At 43.3% G+C, this 22,468-nt stretch overlaps 2 protein-coding genes across 2 annotated transcripts in view; both read right to left on the bottom strand.

Moving 5' to 3' along the window:
* Positions 1–1,421: 1,421 nt before the first annotated feature.
* LOC115147356 (RING finger protein 11) lies at positions 1,422–5,400 on the bottom strand. The gene is made up of 3 exons (XM_029689565.1): positions 4,924–5,400; positions 4,380–4,549; positions 1,422–4,122 (listed from the first exon to the last, which is right to left on the bottom strand). The coding sequence occupies exons 1-3, from the start codon at positions 5,020–5,022 to the stop codon at positions 3,951–3,953; spliced, it is 441 nt and encodes a 146-aa protein (XP_029545425.1). The 5' UTR covers positions 5,023–5,400; the 3' UTR covers positions 1,422–3,950.
* A 1,303-nt stretch (positions 5,401–6,703) lies between these two features.
* The window catches only part of LOC115147355 (nuclear factor 1 X-type), a gene marked incomplete in the record, with an annotated part of 152,111 nt that continues 136,346 nt past the window's right edge, over positions 6,704–22,468 (bottom strand). The window contains 5 exon segments of the mRNA XM_029689564.1: positions 6,704–11,715; positions 14,032–14,120; positions 16,408–16,564; positions 17,361–17,530; positions 22,283–22,411. Coding sequence (XP_029545424.1) covers positions 11,701–11,715; positions 14,032–14,120; positions 16,408–16,564; positions 17,361–17,530; positions 22,283–22,411 — 560 coding nt within the window.

Raw genomic sequence — 22,468 nt, 5'->3', positions numbered from 1 at the left:
GTGTTCTTCACTGACGAGTCGCGGTTTTGTCTCACCAGGTATGATGGTCGGATTCGCGTTTATTGCCGAAGGAATGAGCGTTACACCGAGGCCTGTACTCTGGAGCGGGATCGATTTGGAGGTAGAGGGTCCGTCATGGTCTGGGGCGGTGTGTCATAGCATCATGGGACATGGCTTGTTGTCATTGCAGGCAATCCCAACGCTGTGCGTTACATCCTCCTCCTTCATGTGGTACCCTTCCTGCAGGCTCATCATGACATGACCCTCCAGCATGACAATGCCACCAGCCATACTGCTCGTTATGTGCATGATTTCCTGCAAGACAGGAATGTCAGTGTTCTGCCATGGCCAGCGAAGAGCCCGGATCTCAATCCCATTGAGCATGTCTGGGACCTGTTGGATCGGAGGGTGAGGGCTAGGGCCATTGCCCCCAGAAATGTCTGGGAACTTGCAGGTGCCTTGGTGGAAGAGTTGGGTAACATCTCACAGCAAGAACTGGCAAATCTGGTGCAGTCCATGAGGAGGAGATGCACTGCAGTACTTAATGCAGCTGGTGGCCATACCAGATACTGACTGTTACTTTTGATTTTGACCCCCCCGTTGTTCAGGGACACATTATTCAATTTCTGTTAGTCACATGTCTGTGGAACTTCAGTTTATGTCTCAGTTGTTGAATCTTGTTATGTTCATACAAATATTTACACATGTTAAGTTTGCTGAAAATAAACAGTGAGAGGGCATTTCTTTTTTTGCTGAGTATATTAGAAGATAGGACTCTTAAGATGACATAAAGAAACCCTCCTTATTTGCTTCCTGAACATGGCCAGGGTCCTTGTCTACAGGGGACGGAAGACCTCTGTGTCATCATTGAGGTGGTCCTTGTCTACAGAAGACCTCTGTGTCATCATTGAGGTGGTCCTTGTCTACAGAAGACCTCTGTGTTATCATTGAGGTGGTCCTTGTCTACAGGGGACGGAAGACCTCTGTGTCATCATTGAGGTGGTCCTTGTCTACTGGGGACGGAAGACCTCTGTGTCATCATTGAGGTGGTCCTTGTCTACAGGGGACGGAAGACCTCTGTGTCATCACTGAGGTGGTCCTTGTCTACAGGGGACAGAAGACCTCTGTGTCATCATAGAGGTCATCTCTCTTCCATTCTTAGCAGGCAAAAAAACATGTAAATAGGTTCTTCTTTCTTCATGACCTCGCTGTAGCGGACAATAGATGGGTGGACTATGATGGTGAAAGCATCCTGTGGGTGGGATATACACTGGAATCATAAGACACCTCAATCTAGCTAACCTGTTATGCCAAAGATGGTGCACTTGCAATTCATTATTACAAATTGTTAAAACAATGTAGCTATGACAAAACAGATACAAAATTAGAATATGGTAATAAGAAGCCATATATGAAGAAGCTTAGATTTGGCATCCACTTTTTATTGTAGTTTTTCCTAAAAGCTGAGCCCTCATTGCACACACACATTACAAACCCCAGAAACAGCAGCCAGGAACATTCTGACTGATCATTTTCTTCTTTTAGTAGACACACTCTCCATCTCCAGCTTCAAGGAGCACTAAAACAATGACACGAGTATCAGAAATGATTGTACTTCACAGGAGTTGGCTCACGTTCACCTAAAAGGCCATAGGTCTAGGATTGAATTGAATAGCAGTTATATTTTCCCCACTTTCACCTTAAGAGTTGGTGATGAGGGTACATTTCAAATACGGACCTGATTTTGACTTCACCACAGTAACGTCCACGATCAGATAGTTACATTCAGAATGGGTTCAATTCATTATCCATTCTATTCTCCTCAGTTTGAGTCTGTGTCCTTACTTTGTTAGTATCAAACCACAGTCAAGTCTCTGGAATTCAATCATGTAGAATAGATCATCACTACAATACAAAATCCAAAACAGTGTCAATTATATTTTGACACGTATTCATTCTCTTTTCTCTTGTCAAACACTTCTACAATAAAGTTATTCAAAGAGACAATAGAGTGAATAGTAGGAGAAATAGAAGGAGGAAGAGGGAAAAGGAGAACAAACAAGATATTTCCTCTGTCCTGATTCAAGGCCTGTAGTCACAAAGACTAGGAGTCCATATAACTATGATCCAAAAGGCAAAATGGTCTCCTACTCTAAGACTCTTTGTGAATACAGTCCCAGACCTACACGGTACCAGAGGAGATCCCAAGGTGCATAGAGTTCGAGGATAGATAATTGCACAGCATTTTTGGCTACGTCCAAAATGGCACCCTAATCCCTACGTAGTGCACTACTCTTGACCAGTTCCTGCATCGTGCTTTCCTCAAAAGTAGTGCATTATATAGGGATTAGGGTGCCATTTTGGACGCAAAAGTCACTCACTAACAGTGAACATAAGAATGAGCAACAACAACAAACCATGATCTCATAAGAGTAAGACAGCACACAGTCAAGGCAAAGCTTTGTAAGGAAAAAGATCCAAGGTGAAAATGCAGTTTAAGGTACTAAGAGCTAGCCTAGTAAGGCTCGCCACCTTGGCAAGGCAGCACAAATAGATCTGGAACCAGACTAACTAACAGCTACAACAACCCACCCTGTAAACAACATGCATACAAATCCAACATCTCCAATAAAGGTATGAGGCCACTAGTAACATCTCCAATAAAGGTATGAGGCCACTAGTAACATCTCCAATAAAGGTATGAGGCCACTAGTAAGTCATGAAGTAACCTACTAGACCGGCATGGGATGGAGACCTCATAGCTTATTCTCATATCTCATTACTTTGTGAACTTTCTCTATGATTGCCCTTTAATTAGAAAAATTTTTGCATTCTAGTGAAGAGCCCTGTGCTTTTTTGAGAGACATTCAAGGCCATACCCGTCTTAAAGCTAATTGGCCGAGACAGCAGTGTTAAGGTCGGGGGTCACCTTCTTTTGAACAATCAGAACGGTGCAATTCTAGCACTTCCTCACATCATATTGCACATTTTAGTCTGGAGGGGGATGATTGAAAAGGGAATTAAAATAAACCAACCACATAAACAAAGATATAGATCTGTTTGTGCTGTCTTGCCAGTTGTTGTCAAGAAGACAGCACTAACAGATCCAAGACCAGCCTACATAAACTAAACTAATGGGCCAATCTCTAGTCTACCACCCTCAGATCATCCAAAGATGAAATCAGTTGTCAATAATATCTCTCATGATGACTTCTAAAGTTCTCCATCTATATCCTTCACTTCACTTAAGATGTATTTGGCAACAAGTCTGAAAAGGCGAAAGAGACAGACGTTCCTAATTCCAAAAGCCCCAATACAGAGTAGAAAACCCCACTTTCAACACACTCAGTGTGGCACGCCCTACATATGGAGCTTCCAAGTGGCACAGTGGTCTAAGACACTGCATCTCAGTGCTAGAGGCATCACTACAGGCAACCTGGTTTGAATCCAGACTGTATCACAACCAGCCGTGATTGGGAGTCCCATAGGGCGGCGAGTTTGGCCGGCGTAAGCCGTCATTGTAAATAAGAATTTGTTCTTAACCGACTTACCTAGTTAAATAAAGGTTACATTTAAAATATATATATATATTTTGACACAACCCATCTCTCCTCCCAAGGCTGTGTGACTAGAACAGAACATCCGGGTTAAAGAAGTGATGGATCATAAGGGCGTTTGGCACCTCTGTTAGAGGGGAAGTTTCTAGGATTGTGTGCACCCTATTCCCAATTTAATGCACTACTTTGGATCAGGGCCTATAAGGCTGGTGAAAAGTAGTACATTAAATAGGGAATAGTTTTGCAACTGAAAAAAATTGAACAAGCATTTCTTATTGGACAATCCAGGTCAAGTCCCTCCCTGTTTTAATCAGTTTTCTTCTGTTTGGCCTAATGAACAGGACCCAGCCAGAGACTGCTCAGATGAGTGAACTGGTCTCCTATGAGACCAGTTCAGTTGGTCTCATAGGAGGAGAGCAGGGCGGCATCCACAGGCTCCATACAGGAAGGACAGGTGAAGGACCTCATCAGCCAGGTGTCGATGCAGTCCACGTGGTAGATGTGCAGGCAGGGAAGGAACCGGATGGGGTCGCCGTACTCAAAGTCATTCATGCAGATCGCACACCTGGAGAGAGTGAGGCGCACAACATGATAGATAGCATTTAGTCAAAATTTGGTACAGGTTTCAAATAATGAGAGGCCTACAGCTAACTTACATACACTTGGTAATGGATGAGGGGAGGACCCACAAATATCTTTCTGGGCCATGGCTCAAGATAATGTGGCTAGAAATAGGACATTGCTAGTAAATTAGTGTCTAAATTGGTTGTGCTACAAGAAAAATGATATGGTTGGTCACAGGGCAGAAAAAGACATACTCACTCTTTGACTTTCTTGTCAGAGGGCTCAGAGCCGGGGTCGAAGATGCCTCTGGGGAGGTGGTGGATGAGGCCAATCCGCTGGGCGATACGGACCTGCTCCTCCTCTGTCAGCTGGCTGGCCAGGCACGTCTGACTCGGGGTGGGGTGGTACACTGGCGCTTGGACACGCTCCTGTATGGCATGTGGGGAGAGGGGTACAGGGTAACCCATGATACAGTCATCAGGGAGTCTCTGGACCCCTCCAAAACTACATGTGGATCCTCTACTATCTCACAGTCAGATTTGATTCAATTGACTTGATGGGGAAATGGACAGAAAGCCTTTATAGAAGTGTTAGTAAGCTAAACCATGCCATAAATTCTCACATGACAGTTATAGCTTACTTGTGAACCCTACACGTCTGACAGAATACAAAATGAGCAACAAGATACAAAACACAGCCCATGCAACATACTACTAGGCTAACTTAACAACGTGGACAGTTAGCTGACATTGTTATCAATGAATCCCCGGTATAGATGTGATCCATCTCCCCCTGAATTTACCTGGTAAGGCGGTGGAGGCTCCCCTGGAACACTGGCTTCCTGGGACTCGTTGAGGAGAGACAAGTCGTCGGCGCCTTGCGAAGACAAACAGTTCCCCATTGAACTAGACCAGCACACACAACCCCCACTACGAACAGGACAGCTAGCTAACAAGACAGCAACAAAAACAAATATTTTTACGTGTCTTGCTAAATAAGTTGTCCTTTTTAGCTAGCCTGCTGGGTAGCTAGCGAGTAGGAATGAACAGCAGCCCTCCAACGTCGATGCAGAAAAACAATTCTAATCGCTGTGTAACTTGGAAATAATTCTACCAATAACTAAGTCAGCGAACTGTAAATGACAGCGATTCCAATTTGTGCTATTTGGTTATTCGATCTGACTATATTTTTAGATTAAACCTTTTGATGAATCCATCTTTGTTTTGGCTTTGTTTACAAACTGTATACACAGAAATGACGTAGCTAGTTAATGGGAAGTTGGTAGATCCGGAAGTTGCCTTTCGAAAAAATGGCGGGTAGGTGGACGAGAAAATGGGCCTAATAAGCAGTGGTGTAAAGTAATTAAGTAAAAAATACTTTAAAGTACTACTTAAGTAGTTTTTTTGGGGTTATCTGTACTTTTACCATGTATATTTTTGAGAAATATTACTCCACTACATTCCTAAGGAAAATAATGCAATTTTTACTCCATACATTTTCCCTGACACCCAAAAGTACTCATGACATTTCGAATGCTAGCAGGACAGGAAAATGGTCCAATTCAAGTACTTATCAAGAGAACATCCATGGTCATCCCTACTGCCTCTGATCTGTCTGACTCACTAAACACAAATGCTTTGTTTGTAAACAATGTCAGTGTGGTGGAGTGTGCCTCTGGTTATCCATAAAACAAAATAAAATCATGCCGTCTGGTTTGCTTAATATAAAGAATGTGAAAGGATTTCAACTTTTACTTTTGATACTTAAGTATATTTTTGCAATAACATTTATACTGAACAAAACATTTGAAAGATTTTTACTGCGTTACAGTTCATAGAAGGAACTCACTCAATTTCAAATAAATTCATTAGGCTCTAATCTATGGATTTCACATGACTGGAGAATAGCATCAGGTCTGGTAGATATTCCTGCAGTCAGCATGACAATTGCAAACTCCCACATTTTTAGATTGGCCTTTTAATGTCCCCAGCACAAGGTGCACCTGCGTAATGATCATGCTGTTTAATCAGCTTCTTGAAATGCCACAGCTGTCAGGTGGATAGATTATGTTGGAAAAGGATAAATGCTCACTAACAGCAATGTAATCAAATTTGTGTACATCATTTGAGAGAAAATATTTTTGTGTATATGGAACATTTCTGGGATATTTCAGTTCAGTTCATGAAACATTGGACTAACACTTGTTGCGTTTATATTTTTGTTCAGTATACTTTTGATACTTAAGTACATTTAAGACCAACTACTTTTAGACTTTTACTTTACTGGGTGGCTTTTACTTGAGTCATTTTCTATTAAGGTATCTTTACTTTTACTCAAGTATGAAAATTGGGTACTTTTCCCCCCACTGCTAATAAGACTAACAATAGTTATATCCCTTCATCATTTTAATTTCCAGTCATCATAATGAACACAACACAGATCCAACAGTCAAGAACATCCTTCACTGTATGGCTACCTTTCCACATCAAACTACCTGAACGTCATGTAGGTATGAGGTTCCACTATCATCATTTCCATTCTCAGTCATGATCATAAATAAAGACACAACACTGTCAAGATGCTACAGTCAAGAACATCCTTTTATTCAATCAAGGTGCTGCTCTGCTCAAACTGTGTTTTTCTTCTTATGGAAAAGAAACTGTAATTAACACATGCATTTCACCTATAGAGCTCTGGGGGTGTTTCTTATACACAAAGACATGGGATGCATTTAAAATGGCACCCTATTCCCTACATAGTGCACTACTTTTGAACAGGACCCTATGGGAATAGTGAAAAAGTAGTGCACTATGTAGGGAATAGGGTGCCATTTCAGACAGAGCTACAGGCATGAGTGGGGCTCTTCTGCTCTGAGGGCGTAGGGTCGGGGGTCAAAGGGCGTACTGTCTAGACACCACTAAACAAAACAAAAACAACAAAACAAAACCAAATCTCAAAATGGAACAGAGTTTTTAGAGCCTGGCATTCAAACTGATATCTCTACGCTTCACTTGAGAGTATGCCTCAAGCCTGGTTCATGCTGGCTCTATATGGTGGGTTGTGGTCTGTGTTTTGCCAATGGCTAATACTGCTGCTGGCTTCACTAGATAAAACCTCACAATAATAATACAAGAGTTTAGAGTATTTGATACATGACTAGGTGTGTGTGTGCTGGTTGTATTGCAAACCCCCTTTTCTCAGCCAGTAGTTATAAGGTGCTTGTAGCATTTCATTTACAGTCCAAGACTCTCTTATAGAGTTTCAATGACGGCATAGCCTGATAGATAGGAACTATGAAAGCAAAAATCCAAATTAAGTCAAAAATAAAATAAAGGAATAAAATAAAACAAAATAAATAAAAATAAACTCTTAACTTGTCACAGCAGAACAGCAGCCCCCCCTCCCCAACACCCAAAAGGTACCCCTATAATTTCTCCTTTACCCCAACATTATTGACCCCCTAAGACCTTTACCCCCATAACCCCTAACACCCAGTCCTACCCTACACTGGGCAGGCGCACCCCCAAAAGCCCATTGGTGTAATTTGTTCACTTACATTAGCTGTTTGAATGGAGAAGCTGAAGAGGATGGGTAATGGTATACAATGTGAAGAAGAGGCAATACAGACAAGAATAACGTAAGCTAACTGCATTCTGCTCAAGACAAAAAGTTTCAGCCATTTTTTTTTCAACAACCCCTTCCATTAACAGAAGGAAGGAAGGGAGGGAGGGGGGAAGGAGAGAGAGAGAGGACACAGTTACAGACTACTCCAGTGTCTACGAGAGAACAGATAGACAGAGGAGAGGAGAGGAGGAGACGGAGGGAAGAAGAAAAAAGCCAGAGAGCAAGGGGGAACGAGAACAAGTTTTTTTTCCTTTTCAGTATTTTTTTCATCATTTATCAATAAAAAGTAAAGAACTAATTCACACCAGTTTCCTTTTGTACTATATATATACGGATTTTGAAAAGGGAAAGGATTTATGGGAAGGTTGATACAATGGAGGGGGATCATTTTTCAAAGGTGGAGGTCGGCTGAAGTTACTCACTAAGCACTGATCTAAGGTCAGTTTTGCATATCCCCTCATAATGGTTCAGGTCAGGATATGGGGTACAGTAAACTGATCCTAGATCTGCACTTAGGGGCACTTCCACCTCAACCTTGAATTATTTCGAATGAAAGGGGAGCGATCTGGATTACAAAATGGAGTCTGTGAACAAAAGGCACTTTTAAGGGACAACCTTTAACTGCTGGGAAACTACACTACAGCACAAGCACTAGTCAAGGTGAATTTACAGGGGAATGAGGGAGAGGGTGGAGAAGGAAGGGGTGGAGGGAAGCTCACTTTGCATAGGCCTACTGTATTTCTATCATTACGTCATGGTTCTGACAGACTGGCTGGCTCCTCAAATGAAACAAATTCTAAGCTGACATTTTTCTTTTTTTTCCCTTGCTCAGACTCGGAGAGAGGAGTATAATAATCTGGGAGAAATCAGAAGTATTTGTTGTGGGCATTGATAAGCCTACAGTACAGCTCTCGTCCTATCTAAAGGTTGAACCAAAATGCCTTTTGTTTCACAACCTACTAGAGGAATATAGGAAGGACTAGGAACCCCTCCCTCCACTCAATATTACAAACAGGAGAAGGAATAGAAATAGAGAAGAGGAATAATAATTGCGGTTTCCTAAAGGTAGTCATTATTTTGTTCATTATTATTCATTTTGTAATAGTTTGAATGTACTTTATAGTGTGTAAAAGTACCGGTTTTTCATTTCACCGGTTTTTCATTTCATGTTCAATTTTTTTTTTTTAATGTTTTGTAAGAAATGTTTCTTCCTTCAGCCCCTCCAAACATTTTTATAACAAATGATTACACGTTAAACATTAAAAAAGAGACAATAAAGGAAAATAAAAACAATTACCCCCAACTTACAAAGACTAGGATATGGCTCTGTTAGTTTAGAGTCCAGGAGCACATCGGACTTGAAACAAATAGATTTTTTTTCTCTTTTCTTCTTATCTTTCTTAAAAATCTCTAACAGACAAAACACAATGAATCTACCCAATGCATTGCACGTGGCTCAATCGACACATATTTTTCAATAATAATACTTTCCATCAAAAAACAAACACTTTTTTCTTCAATTTTTCCATTGTCGATTTTGACATGTTTCATCTATTTTGCATCATGGACATTTTTGTTTCGTTTTTGAATGTTGCACTGTAGATTTGTGGAGGTTGGATGGGTGCTCATTGAATTGTCATGGTAACAGTGAGGTGCTGTCCATCATGGAATTCTGCTAGCTCAAGAGTTCAGAAAATAACTAAACTGCCAACAAGCTTATTTTAGTCAAGTTTAAAAAGGAGCATATACCATAAATATATATGTATAACATCTCTCTCTCTCTTTATAACATTTTGCGGTCTTCTACAAAGCTTCTGTCCTCTAGCCAATGGTTTCCATATAGGAAGAAACATCACCATTCTTTGTAGCTTTAGCATATATGTGAACAAAAACATCAACCTGAATTTGAACTAATTGCATGATAGGGGAGTACAGAGGCACTTCCATAAATTCTTATAGTTGTGATACATGATTTGAGTACATAGAGCTAATTTTACTATAAACTCAGAGTGCCTGGGCTGTCAGACAATTCTATCCCTGCACATGGAAGAAACCAACAGCTAGGCAGTCCAGTTATTTTGTGAGGTTTGGCTTTTTTTGTTTGAATTATGGTGTCATGATAAAAAAAAATTACAATTACAATAACAATTTAATAATCACATTTACGATAGAAAAAAAACAAGGTATCTCAAATTAAAAATGACAAATGTCAAAATGAATGAAAAACCATTATCAAAGGCAGTTTGGAGAAAGTCATATATAAAGGCTCACCTTTGTGTTTGGAATCAGGGTGACGGTGTTAGTAGTGTGCATTTTGATACGGTGGTGTGTCAGTGTGTGTTCCTCTGGGCCCTACTGTGAATGGACTGTGGTTACAGGGTGAAGCAAGGCAGGGGTTGTCGCATGTTCCTGTACTGGTGTTTGTGAGAGATTTCAGAGATGTCTGTTATTGCAAACGAAGATGATATTTTTTCTGCAAAATAAAAAGCGGATGAAAGAAAAAAAATCTTAGGGAAGAAGGTCAAACATAAGCAAAAAAATCCAAGTGAGACAAAACCAAAACCAATCCGGCAAACAAAATGAAATGCAAGAAAACGGCTACAAACAAAAAGAAAGCTAGTTATTACATGATGATGTTGATCCTATGTATTATGTTACTGTGAAGGACACACAGACAATATGTTATTGTCAGTGAATAGTTGTGTCTGCCAGACGTGTGGGTTCTGGAGACGATGATCTGTGTGTGTGTGTGTGTGTGTGTGTGTGTGTGTGTACGTGCTTTGAGTCTGCGTGAGTGTGTGTATGTGTGAGTGCCAGGATGCCAGAGCCACAGCCCATTGCCCACACACACACACTGCCTTCAGCGACCTGCTGGATCGCTCTGTTTCCTCCCTTATTTGTTTCAGTAGTGCATAGGTGAGGGGACGAAAGAGCACATAGTGTTGTATGTCTGTCTGTCTGTCTGTCTGTCTGTCTGTCTGTCTGTCTGTCTGTCTGTCTGTCTGTCTGTCTGTCTGTCTGTCTGTCTGTCTGTCTGTCTGTCTGTCTGTCTGTCTGTCTGTCATGTCATGTCATGTCATGTCATGTCATGTCATGTCATGTCTTATGTCTGCATGTCTGTTTTGGGTTCGCTCTCTGCTCATGCTATTGGCTATCGCTCTTCACAAGAGGGTAAGCTAAAACCAGCCATCTAGTGCAGATGGTATCACACCATTGGATGGTGTCCCAGTGTTTGGCCAATCAGAAGAAGGGAGGGGATTCAGGGCTGAGCAATTCAAGCGGCAGTGAGGTCAGTCGAATGTGGGTGTGTGAGGCTGTGGGTGTTGCCGGGGCAACCCTGGACACCTGGTTGACAGATGAGAGTGGGAGCAGGGACATAAAGCACCGTCAGGAGGAGAGACTGAAGGATTACAGAATGGGTTCTTTTGGGTGGTGACAATGTTTATAGCTATAGCTCAAATGACCAAATTCTGCCAACTATGTTTTTTGTGGTCTTTGTTTTACACTGTTGTGTGTGGGTGGATCTCCCAGCCATTGCATGGACTTTCATTGTGAAAATAAAATATAAAAACAACAATAAAACGAAATTGGTCAGTTAGTTGTCAGGTTGCATATTTTTGTTTGCGTTCTGACATGTTTTGTGTGTGACATTTCCTCATCTTTCTTCCTCCTCTTCCTCGTTCTGTCGTTCGTTCTGAGTCTGTCCACTTCAACCGATCTCTTTTCAGCCTTCTGTATCGGGAGATGGTTGTTCCGGTTCAAATGTTCAAATCGTGGAAATGGGGTGTTCCTCTGGGGGGTTATTTTCTGTTTTTGTGCTGTTGGTTGGTGAGCAAAAATACTTTAGTGTCAGCAGTTTGTTTGTAGTCAGTGTTGGTTTGTTTTGTGTGTTGTGTTGTTTTTCCATTCCCAATTTTCTCATGACACAATTCTAGCGGTTGATTCGGAGGCCTTGTCAGAGGAACCAAGACTGTAGAAGAAAAATAAAATACAGGAAACATCAGGTTCATCTTTGTCATGTGGTAACATCACTAAGTTCAACAGTTACACATTTATAAGTAAATAAATGGTTCAGGAAAATAATCGATTCAAAGTTTTTTGTCATGCAAAATATTAACCAGCCACTAGAGGGCCATCCTTCATAGCAACTTTTCCCTTTACTGAGCTGAGCCTCAATCATACCCCGATGCCTAGGAACCTTAAGTTGATCATTCCTCACACAGTATGTAGGTAAGTCATTTCAAGACGACAGTTCGTAAAAGTACTACTTTCACGTTGTAGTATTTCAACCTTCAAAGTCTACAATAAGTACAAAGTTTAGATGTAACATAATTCACAAGACTTTCTTTACTGTTTCAAATGACACCATGAAGTCAACTACTGTAGGCCATGCAGCTACTCCCAGGATCAGGTTTCACAGTTTGATAAGACTCACAGAGGGTGCAGAGTTATAGGGTTGGCATTTGACTCTGGGAGCTGGGTTCCAATACTATTGGAAATTGTTTCTAGGCTGGATTGAGCTTGCCTGGCACAATTGAAAACATTTCAAATAGTATTTGAACCCAGGTCTGGTTAAGTGGCAGCTCTGCTCAGGCTCCAGACAACATTCCACAGGCCAGGCCAGAGTAGACCCAGGGAAAGGCAGCTAATTGCTGACGGCCCTATAGCTACGCTCTGCTCTCTATTCTGTTACACTCTTATAGGACCCCGGCGAGAAAGTTTCTCTCCCCCCTTTTCCCCTCTCTTTCCTTCCTCCTTTTCCCTTCCCCAGGATCCTTTTTGGCTTCTAACTCCTCCTCTTTTCTCTCCCAACTTCCTCTCTCTTCTCTCTCTCCCCCAATGTAATCCCTGGCAGGACTGACCACTCCCCCTTCTCCTTAACCCCCTTCAAGGCTAAGTTAAACTGCCTATGACATCATGTCTGGTTGCCTCGGGCAACCAGACAGTCAGGACGTGACTTTGCCTGTGGAGCACAGAGCTTGAACTAACTCTCTTTCTCTTTAACCCCCTCTCTTTCTCTCCCTGCATGACTTGTGTTTAGCCAGCAGAGAGCTCCTCAGACCAGTTATACACTGAGTGTAAAAAACATTAGGAACACCTACCCTAATACTGAGTTGCACCCCCCCAGTTCATGACACAAACCGTTGTGCCAGGCACCCAGTACCATACCCCATTCAAAGACACTTCAATATTTTGTCTTGCCAATTCACCCTCTGAATGGCACACATACACAATCCATGTCTCAAATGTCTCAAGGCTTGAAAATCCTTCTTTAACCTTTCTCCTCCCTTCATCTACACTGATTGAAGTGGATTTAACAAGAGACATCAATAAGGGATCATACTGTAGATTCACCTGGATTCACCTGGTCAGTCTGTCATGGAAAGAGCAGGTGTTCTTAATGTTTTGTATACTCAGTGTATGTCTCTGCTGTCAAACCACACTAGTAAGTCAGTTGAATGTGTGTGTGTGTGTGTGTGTGTGTGTGTGTGTGTGTATGGCGACTCCCTCTGTGCCAGGGTTACATCTGTGGATGAGGGAGTGTGTGGGGGAAGAAGGGAGGGTGAAAGAGATAAGCGAGAGAGGGGAGGTAGAGGAAAGGAAGGGAGAAAGAAGAAGACCCAGAGAGAAGACAGAGAGAGAGCGAGAAGACCCAGAGAGAGAGAAAAGACAGAGAGAGAGAGAGAGAGAAGACACAGAGAGAAGACACACAGAGAGAGAGAGAAGACAGAGAGAAAAGACACACAGAGAGAGAGAGAGAGAGAGAGAGAGGGAAGACAGAGAGAGAGAAGACACAGAGAGAGAAGACACAGAGAGAGAGAGAAGACACAGAGAGCGAGAGAACAGAATAGGAGGAATGCAGATTGTTTCCATGTGTGTGTGTGTGAGGGATAGATGAGTGGTCTGCAGGCAGGTGCGGTTAGACCCTAATGAGAAAAGTAGTGTAGGTAATGGAGGACAACCCAACACACTGCAGCCCAGTGGCACAACACAGACAGCCAGGGAGACACCACAAGTGGACTGTACTCTGAGGAAGGAGTCTGATACGCCAAAGCCTCAGCCATCTACAGTATACATGTACACCCCTGAAGTTAATGTTGATGATGTGCAGATTTCTGTGTGTCCTCCGGGTAAGACCACAAGTTTACTGTCACAAAGACTGCAAACCAATACTGAAAACAAGTCATTTAAAAGAACATGTCTGATTGCTGCGTTTTGTCGTGTTTACAATTGTTTGGCAGAAAATGTGAGATAGTGTGTGGAAGCGGAGAGAGGTGGTAGCTACCTGAGACTGCTGGGGGATGTTCAGAAAGTTGTCCCGTGCTCCGATGCTGACAAACCTGTTGGGAGCTGTGGAGCCTGGCGTGGAGTATGCTACAGAAAGAGAGATACACACACCGTCACACACACACATGCACAGTCAAACACATAGTCACACACACATGCATGCGTACACATACATACATTCCCACACACACACACACACACACACACACACACACACACACACACACACACACACACACACACACACACACACACACACACACACACACACACACACACACACACACACACACACATATTCAAACCCACACATTATTCAAACCCACACACACACACAGACAGACAGAGACAGGCATAGCCACACGCATTTGCGCACACACACGCACACACACACAATTGTACAATATGTGCATGTTACTGTGTTATTACTGGATTCTGGGAAATGATGTTTAGAAAGAGCTAGAATTAATAAGACTATTTTGATTATTGATAATACTGCATATAAACTGTAGTCCCAAAGTCTCCTAGATAGACAGACTGGGAAAAATGGAAGCCCTTTATGAGGGTCAGACAGGGATAGATGGGAGCTCTTTATGAGGGTTAGTTACTGTGGGGAAGTGAAGTAAACTGGGCTGAGCCTCCTCCTCCTGTTAGTCCTAGACACACCTTGCAGCCCTGGGCCCTGTGTCTGGATCTGGATCTATAGGGGGGAACCAATAGGAAATAAGCTCTATAGGGGGAGAACGAATAGGAAATAAGCTCTATAGGGGGGAACCAATAGGAAATAAGCTCTATAGGGGGGAACCAATAGGAAATAATCACAATTTGTGTACTGGCCAATGCTCCATTCTGTTGATAAGGAGCTCCTGTTACTCTGGTGAAGGTACTCAAGAGCAGAGAAGGGGACCAAATTAGGGCAGTTGTTGTGCTTACTGGACTCCAATGATAGGCAGCTGAATGACACTGCCATTCTGACCGAGTGAGGGGGGAGTGAGGGGGGAGGTTGGAGGAGTTTGTGGGAATTCATGAGTGTGTGTGTGTGTGGTGAAAACTGGGAACAAAATGAATAAGAGAAATAAAGACAAGGAGGAGGGAGAGAAGAGGTGTAGATTTATTTATATAAAAGTATATTATATAAATAAAGTGATACAGATAGGCGATAAACGATAAAAGTGGGGTGGGAAAGTAGGAAGGACAGGACGACGAAAGAGACGAAGAAGAAAAATAACAGGAAGTGACCAAAGCAGCTCCGTCCAGTGCCCCCTCTCTCTCGGTGTGCCTCTCCCGCGGCCCGACTCTCTCAACGCACCTCGCCCTGCCTGCCTAGAGGAACCAAACCAGCCAGCCAACGGAGGTAAAAGCACGCACACCCCCACGAGCGACACTCCTTTCTCCTCCCATTTTGCTAATTAGGCCTAGCGGTATATGTTTAATAATGATTGATATTTATTGTTTATGTATGTGATTTTCAAGTTGTTTTTATTTTGTTCTCAATTTGTTTTTATTGTTGTGAGATTTAATGTGGAAGGAAGGAAGCAAGGGAATTGTGGGTAAAGTGGGGCATCATGGGTAAAGTGGGGCATCGTGATGTTTTATGGAGTCCACGCCAACTGCCCTAATTTTGTTCCCTTAACAAAGAAAAACAAGAACGAAAGGAAAAAAGAAAGGAAATAAATGAGAATATCAAATTAAGCAAAGAAAAACAAGAAATGAGAGAGGGGTCAATTTAGTCTTCTGTTGTCATAGACAGACCATGCATAGTCTGGGTTGATTAAAGGATAGCAGTTAGCCAGACACTAGGACGTAGTCTATAGGACAGAATACAGGGCACTGGTCCCCCCTACTATTACAAACACTTCAACATGAAGAAGGAAGAAAACCTAGCTACACTGCCTCCTGTTGTGCTAGCAGGAAACACAGCGAGAGAGGGAGAGAGAGGAAAAGAGAGAGAGAGAGAGAGAGAGAGAGAGAGAGAGAGATTGATAGGGATCTCTGGCATAGGCGTGGCAGTCTGCTCTACAGAAGTGGATGGAGTACTGCTCCAGGGAGGGAACAGTGAGGACTGCAGGGCGCTCAGGATCAGAGGAGGCTGGTTGGAGGAGGATAGAAGGATGGATTCAACGGTGTTTTGGCTCTGTTCATTTACTCCATTCCTTTAACTCCTCCCACCAGCCTCCTCTGGTCAGGAGTGAGGAGGTGGTGACTGGGTTTGGGACTCTAACCAACTACCCTTGGTTGGGGAGTGGGGTTTCTCTACCTAGAGTTAACCTACATGTTCTCATTTTGATTTAGGATTTGATATCTCTAGATATCTCAGGGGGTCTGAGGGGCGAAGTGGTTGGAGGTGGGGGCGAGAGCGGGGGGGGTCACTTACACGGAGATGCGGGCGAGCTGAGTCCGCCGCCGTCGGGGGGCGTGTTGATTGGTTTAGAATCGGGCATGGGGAGGGGCACGGGGCGCGCCACTGGGGGCGGCGGGGGCAGCAGGAAGGAGCCTGGCATTTTGCTCTGGCTGTGACCACCTCCGTTAGGCTGCAGAGACGGCAGACACCACACAGGACAGGGTGAGCACTCAGCACACACACCACCCAGGGCAGGGTGAGCACTCAGCACACACACCACCCAGGACAGGGTGAGCACTCAGCACACACACCACCCAGGACAGGGTGAGCACTCAGCACACACACCACCCAGGACAGGGTGAGCACTCAGCACACACACCACCCAGGACAGGGTGAGCACTCAGCACACACACCACCCAGGGCAGGGTGAGCACTCAGCACACACACCACCCAGGGCAGGGTGAGCACTCAGCATACACACCACCCAGGACAGGGTGAGCACTCAGCACACACACCACCCAGGACAGGGTGAGCACTCAGCACACACACCACCCAGGACAGGGACACACACACATACGGCTGATGGAAGCACCAGCTAGCCACCAGTCAGTCTCACACAAACACACAGAAACCATGACGGCAATGGAAATAAATACTGGAGGACACTAAAGCAGGAAGACAGACAGAATGTAGGAGTTAGACTGGGACATACAGAACTTAAAAAGGGAGGGAAAAATATACATCTTGGATCTGAGATTGTGGACAATAAGAAGGGTTTGTGTCCTGGTCTAGTGGTAGAATCCCAGCAGAGCAGCAAAATAAAATGGCTGAATATTCCACCGTTTTTCTATAGGGGGGCAATCCAATACAGCGGATTGTGTAGAAGTGCAAGGGTCTTAGTCCGTTTGTGTGAAGTGAAACCCTAACAGTCTGTGTGTGTCCCATGTCCCCTCCACCCCGTCCTCCAACCCTCCCTGACCTCTCACCTGTCCCCCGGACTGCCCCGAGCCGTCGGCGCAGACGAACTGGACAAACTCCTTGAGCGGGTCCTGGTGGTGGTGGTAGCGGATGGTGGGGTGAGTGAAGTAGGGACTGGACTGCTGGATGATGGAGGAGGAGGGGAAGTGGAGAGCTGACGCTGAGGCACGGGGACTCCCTGAGAGAGAGGGGGAGGAGAGGGGGAAGAGAGGGGGAAGAGTGAGAGCGTGAGAAGGGACAGAAGGAGAGGTAGGCAGAGGGAGGAGAGTTAGTTGGGTCCATGTAATCCCACTCCAGACACAATTCATATAACACATTTAGAAAAGACAAGAAACACAAAAGTGACACAAACTAGACTGAATAGAGTAACTGATGTAATCCAACACATTAGACTGAAGAGAATAATTGATGTAATCCAACACACTAGACTGAAGAGAATAACTGATGTAATCCAACACACTAGACTGAAGAGAATAATTGATGTAATCCAACACATGAGACTGAAGAGAATAATTGATGTAATCCAACACACTAGACTGAAGAGAGTAACTGATGTAATCCAACACACTAGACTGAAGAGAATAATTGATGTAATCCAACACACTAAACTGAAGAGAATAACTGATGTAATCCAACACACTAGACTGAAGAGAGTAACTGATGTAATCCAACACACTAGACTGAAGAGAATAACTGATGTAATCCAATACACTAGACTGAAGAGAATAATTGATGTAATCCAACACACTAGACTGAAGAGAATAACTGATGTAATCCAACACACTAGACTGAAGAGAATAATTGATGTAATCCAACACACTAGACTGAAGAGAATAACTGATGTAATCCAACACATGAGACTGAAGAGAATAATTGATGTAATCCAACACACTAGACTGAAGAGAATAATTGATGTAATCCAACACACTAGACTGAAGAGAATAACTGATGTAATCCAACACACTAGACTGAAGAGAATAACTGATGTAATCCAACACACTAGACTGAAGAGAATAATTGATGTAATCCAACACACTAGACTGAAGAGAATAACTAATGTAATCCAACACACTAGACTGAAGAGAATAACTGATGTAATCCAACACATTAGACTGAATAGAGTAATTGATGTAATCCAACACACTAGGCTGAAGAGAATAACTGATGTAATCCAACACACTAGACTGAAGAGAATAACTGATGTAATCCAACACACTAGACTGAAGAGAATAATTGATGTAATCCAACACACTAGACTGAAGAGAATAACTGATGTAATCCAACACACTAGACTGAAGAGAGTAACTGATGTAATCCAACACACTAGACTGAAGAGAATAATTGATGTAATCCAACACACTAGACTGAAGAGAATAACTGATGTAATCCAACACACTAGACTGAAGAGAATAATTGATGTAATCCAACACATGAGACTGAAGAGAATAATTGATGTAATCAAACACACTGGACTGAATAGAGTAATTGATGTAATCCAACACATTAGACTGAATAGAGTAATTGATGTAATCCAACACACTTGATTGAAGAGAATAACTGATGTAATCCAACACATTAGACTGAAGAGAATAACTGATGTAATCCAACACATTAGACTGAATAGAGTAATTGATGTAATCCAACACACTAGACTGAAGAGAATAACTGATGTAATCCAACACACTAGACTGAAGAGAATAATTGATGTAATCCAACACACTAGACTGAAGAGAATAACTGATGTAATCCAACACATTAGACTGAAGAGAATAACTGATGTAATCCAACACATTAGACTGAATAGAGTAATTGATGTAATCCAACACACTAGACTGAAGAGAATAACTGATGTAATCCAACACACTAGACTGAAGAGAATAATTGATGTAATCCAACACACTAGACTGAAGAGAATAATTGATGTAATCCAACACACTAGACTGAATCCCTACTGGGTTGAATAAATCTGTTAATTCATCTGATGCCAGATTGGTTTATCAGTGTGGTGATTAGATAGAGTTAGAGAGTGGACGTCACATTATTTTCTCCAGGGGTTTACTATAGATGTAAATGCATGTGATTTATTAGTGTGTTTATCAGTGTGGTGATTAGAGAGAGTTAGAGAGTGGACGTCACATTATTTCCCCCTGTGGTTTGTACTACAGGGAGTCTAATGCTACTTGTGTATCTAAATTAACAGAATCATCCAAGGCTGCAACATCTGGTCCTGTTCATACAAAACATCTCTTCTGTATTCTCTGTCTATCTACAGTAAGCACAGCTTGAACACACACACACACACACACACACACACACACACACACACATGAATGCAGACACGTATTATACACACACACACATGCATATGCACACACACACTGAAGCGTGACAGTCAGAGACACACACACACACACACACACACACACACACACACACACACACACACACACACACACACACACTTTCCTGTTGGTAATGCTTGTTGGGGATGTGTAATCAATCATAGCCTATCATTGCTGTGTGGTTCGGCCCAGTAATATGAAGCCTGGGAGAGTTAAATCCCACCGCTAAATCCCTTATAGACATTAGTCATTGTGTGTGTGTCACGGTTGTTGTAAGAGACGGACCAAGGCTCAGCGTGTGTTGAGTTCCACATATTTATTTAAAGTGAAACTTCTTCAACCAAAACAATAACAAGCAACAAAACGTGACTATGTGGTGCAACAAGCACAAAACCAAACAATATCCCACAAACACAGGTGGGAAAAATGGCTACCTAAATATGATCCCCAATTAGAGGCAATGATTACCAGCTGCCTATAATTGGGAACCATACAAAACACCAACATAGAAATATTGAACTAGAACACCATAGAGAACCAAGGGCTCTCTATGGTCAGGGAGTGACAGTGTGTGTGTGTGTGTGACGGTGTCTTCTGAGATTCTGTGGCCTTGGCGATTTGGCACTGGAAACAGGCAAGCTGGTTGGTAGACTGCAAGGGGACTTGCATCTGTGAATGTGTCTGTCTGTCACCCTCTATCTCTCCAGTGTATGGAGGTGTGTGTGTGTGTGTGTGTGTGTATGTGTGTGTGTGTGTGTGTGTGTGTGTGTGTGTGTGTGTGTGTGTGTGTGTGTGTGTGTGTGTGTGTGTGTGTGTGTGTGTGTGTGTGTGTGTGTGTGTGTGTGTGAGTGTGTGTGTGAAAGTGGGCTCACTAGACCAGACTGACTACCAGAATAAACAGACAACAGTCACACCTGGCATCCACGCCCTGCCAACAGGAAATAAACTAAACCAGACAACGTCTATGCCTATAGCTCCATCCCAGCTACTGATGTCAAGCCAAACTCTCTCCCTCACACCTTTCCATCAGTCTATCCCTCTCTCCCTTTCTCCCTCACCCCTTCTCCAGTCTCTCTCTATCCCTCTCTCGACCTCTCTCCCTCACTCTTTTCCCTCAGTCTATCCCTCTTCCCCTTTCTCCCTCACCCCTTTTCCAGTCTCTCTCTATCCCTCTCTCGCCCTCTCTCCCTCCCTCTTTATCCCTCTCTCCCTCCCTTTCATTGGTCTCTTTATAGCAGCGTGGCCTCTGAGGGACTTTCTATTTGGATGGCGGCCATCTTAGCAGCCCCCCTCCTCTTCCCCTCCTCCTATGGAGCCTAAACACTGTCCCAGTCTCACACTACAACTCTATTACAGACTAACCTCTTAGCAGTTTGTACACACATTCTAACTGGGAGAAGGGGTCAGCTATGAATCAGATATACCTGAAGCTGGTCTGACACAACTTCACGTAACACAAGTAACAGAAAGTCAGTAGAATAATAGAATGTACAGCTCTTCTAGCACTTGGACAAGCTCTATATACTTAAACCAATCCATCACTGTTGTTATATTAGGAAATGAACATGAATACTATAACATCTATATCAAATGTATATCAATCTAAATGTACAATTCTTAAGCTATTCTAGTGAAACGTGAAGGGGAGTGCTGTAAGAGTCCAAATGACCTTTACATGACAGGGCTGCTTTGGCTGTGGACCAGGCCAATCCTCAGAGAAGAGAGAGAGAAGAGACAGAGAAGAGAGAGGGATGGAGGAAAAGAGAGAGACAGAAAGAGGGAGTGGGGGATGTATTTATTCCTTTGGATAGTGAAACTCAACAGGGACTACAGTAGCTGGCAGGCTCGTATCTCAGAGGGAGAAGAGGAATTCTCAGACCGGAGGCCTGGAGACCATTTTGTTATCCTCACAACGTTCTTCTATAAGGCGAGGGGGCGGGCCGTTTGAAACAACTAGTGTGTGTGTGTGTGTGTACGCTCGTTACACTTATGTGTGTTTAACCTGTTTGAAACAGAACTGGCTCGATCACATGGGCATGGAATGACTGTGGCATGAAGACACACAAAATAAAGAAAGCGAGAGAGAGTGAGACAGTGTGGAAAACAGTGATGAGAGAGAGAGAGATAGAGCTGAACTGTTGCAGGCCATGATAATAAATGTCAAGAGATCTCTGGATCTTATCGCTAGTTCTCAGATCAAAGTGGGTTCAATTCTACTACTGCTGCTAGGTTGTCTTGGTGAAAGTGGTCTATGCAATTGGGGTCAATAAGATTCTCTCCCATCTCTCTCTCTTTCTTTCTCAGTGACTATAGTATTAGGGGTGGGGTCTAGAGATCTGTGTATCTATAAGGGGGTGGGGTCTAGAGATCTGTGTATCTATAAGGGGGTGGGGTCTAGAGATCTGTGTATCTATAAGGGGGTGGGGTCTGGGGGCAGGTCTTGGTCTCACCTGGACTCACCCCTGCCATCGTGTTGTGTGTGAACGCCATCTATCAACCGTCTCTCTCTCTCTCTCTCTCTCTCTCTCTCTCCCTCTCTTTCTCTATAAGGGTGGTGAGGGACTTTAGGGGTTGGGTCTGGGGCTCACCTGGTCTCACTCCTGCCAGCACGGGCAGCGGGTGGTGTGTGAACGTCATGCGGGGAGACCTCGTCTGGGGCGACAGGGCGTTGAAATCAAACTTCCCCGGCTTCTTAAGAGAACCAGGCGAGGACAGTCCTGGCAACAACAAATAAATGGGATCAATATAAAAAGAATTTCAAAATGTGGGAGAAG

The sequence above is a fragment of the Salmo trutta genome, chromosome 14 (genome assembly GCF_901001165.1).
Source record: "Salmo trutta chromosome 14, fSalTru1.1, whole genome shotgun sequence".
NCBI classification, from domain to species: Eukaryota; Metazoa; Chordata; class Actinopteri; order Salmoniformes; family Salmonidae; genus Salmo; species Salmo trutta.
The sequence above is the reverse complement of the archived record's forward strand: the minus strand, read 5'-3'. Positions and strand labels throughout refer to the sequence as shown.

Excerpts from the sequence above, each read along its gene's own strand:
- LOC115147356 (XM_029689565.1), bottom strand. The coding sequence starts at position 5,022 with ATGGGGAACTGTTTGTCTTCGCAAGGCGCCGACGACTTGTCTCTCCTC. Across the intron at positions 4,550-4,923 it reads AGCCTCCACCGCCTTACCAG|GAGCGTGTCCAAGCGCCAGT; the intron begins GTAAATTCAGGG and ends CATGCCATACAG. Across the intron at positions 4,123-4,379 it reads TCTGACAAGAAAGTCAAAGA|GTGTGCGATCTGCATGAATG; the intron begins GTGAGTATGTCT and ends CACTCTCTCCAG.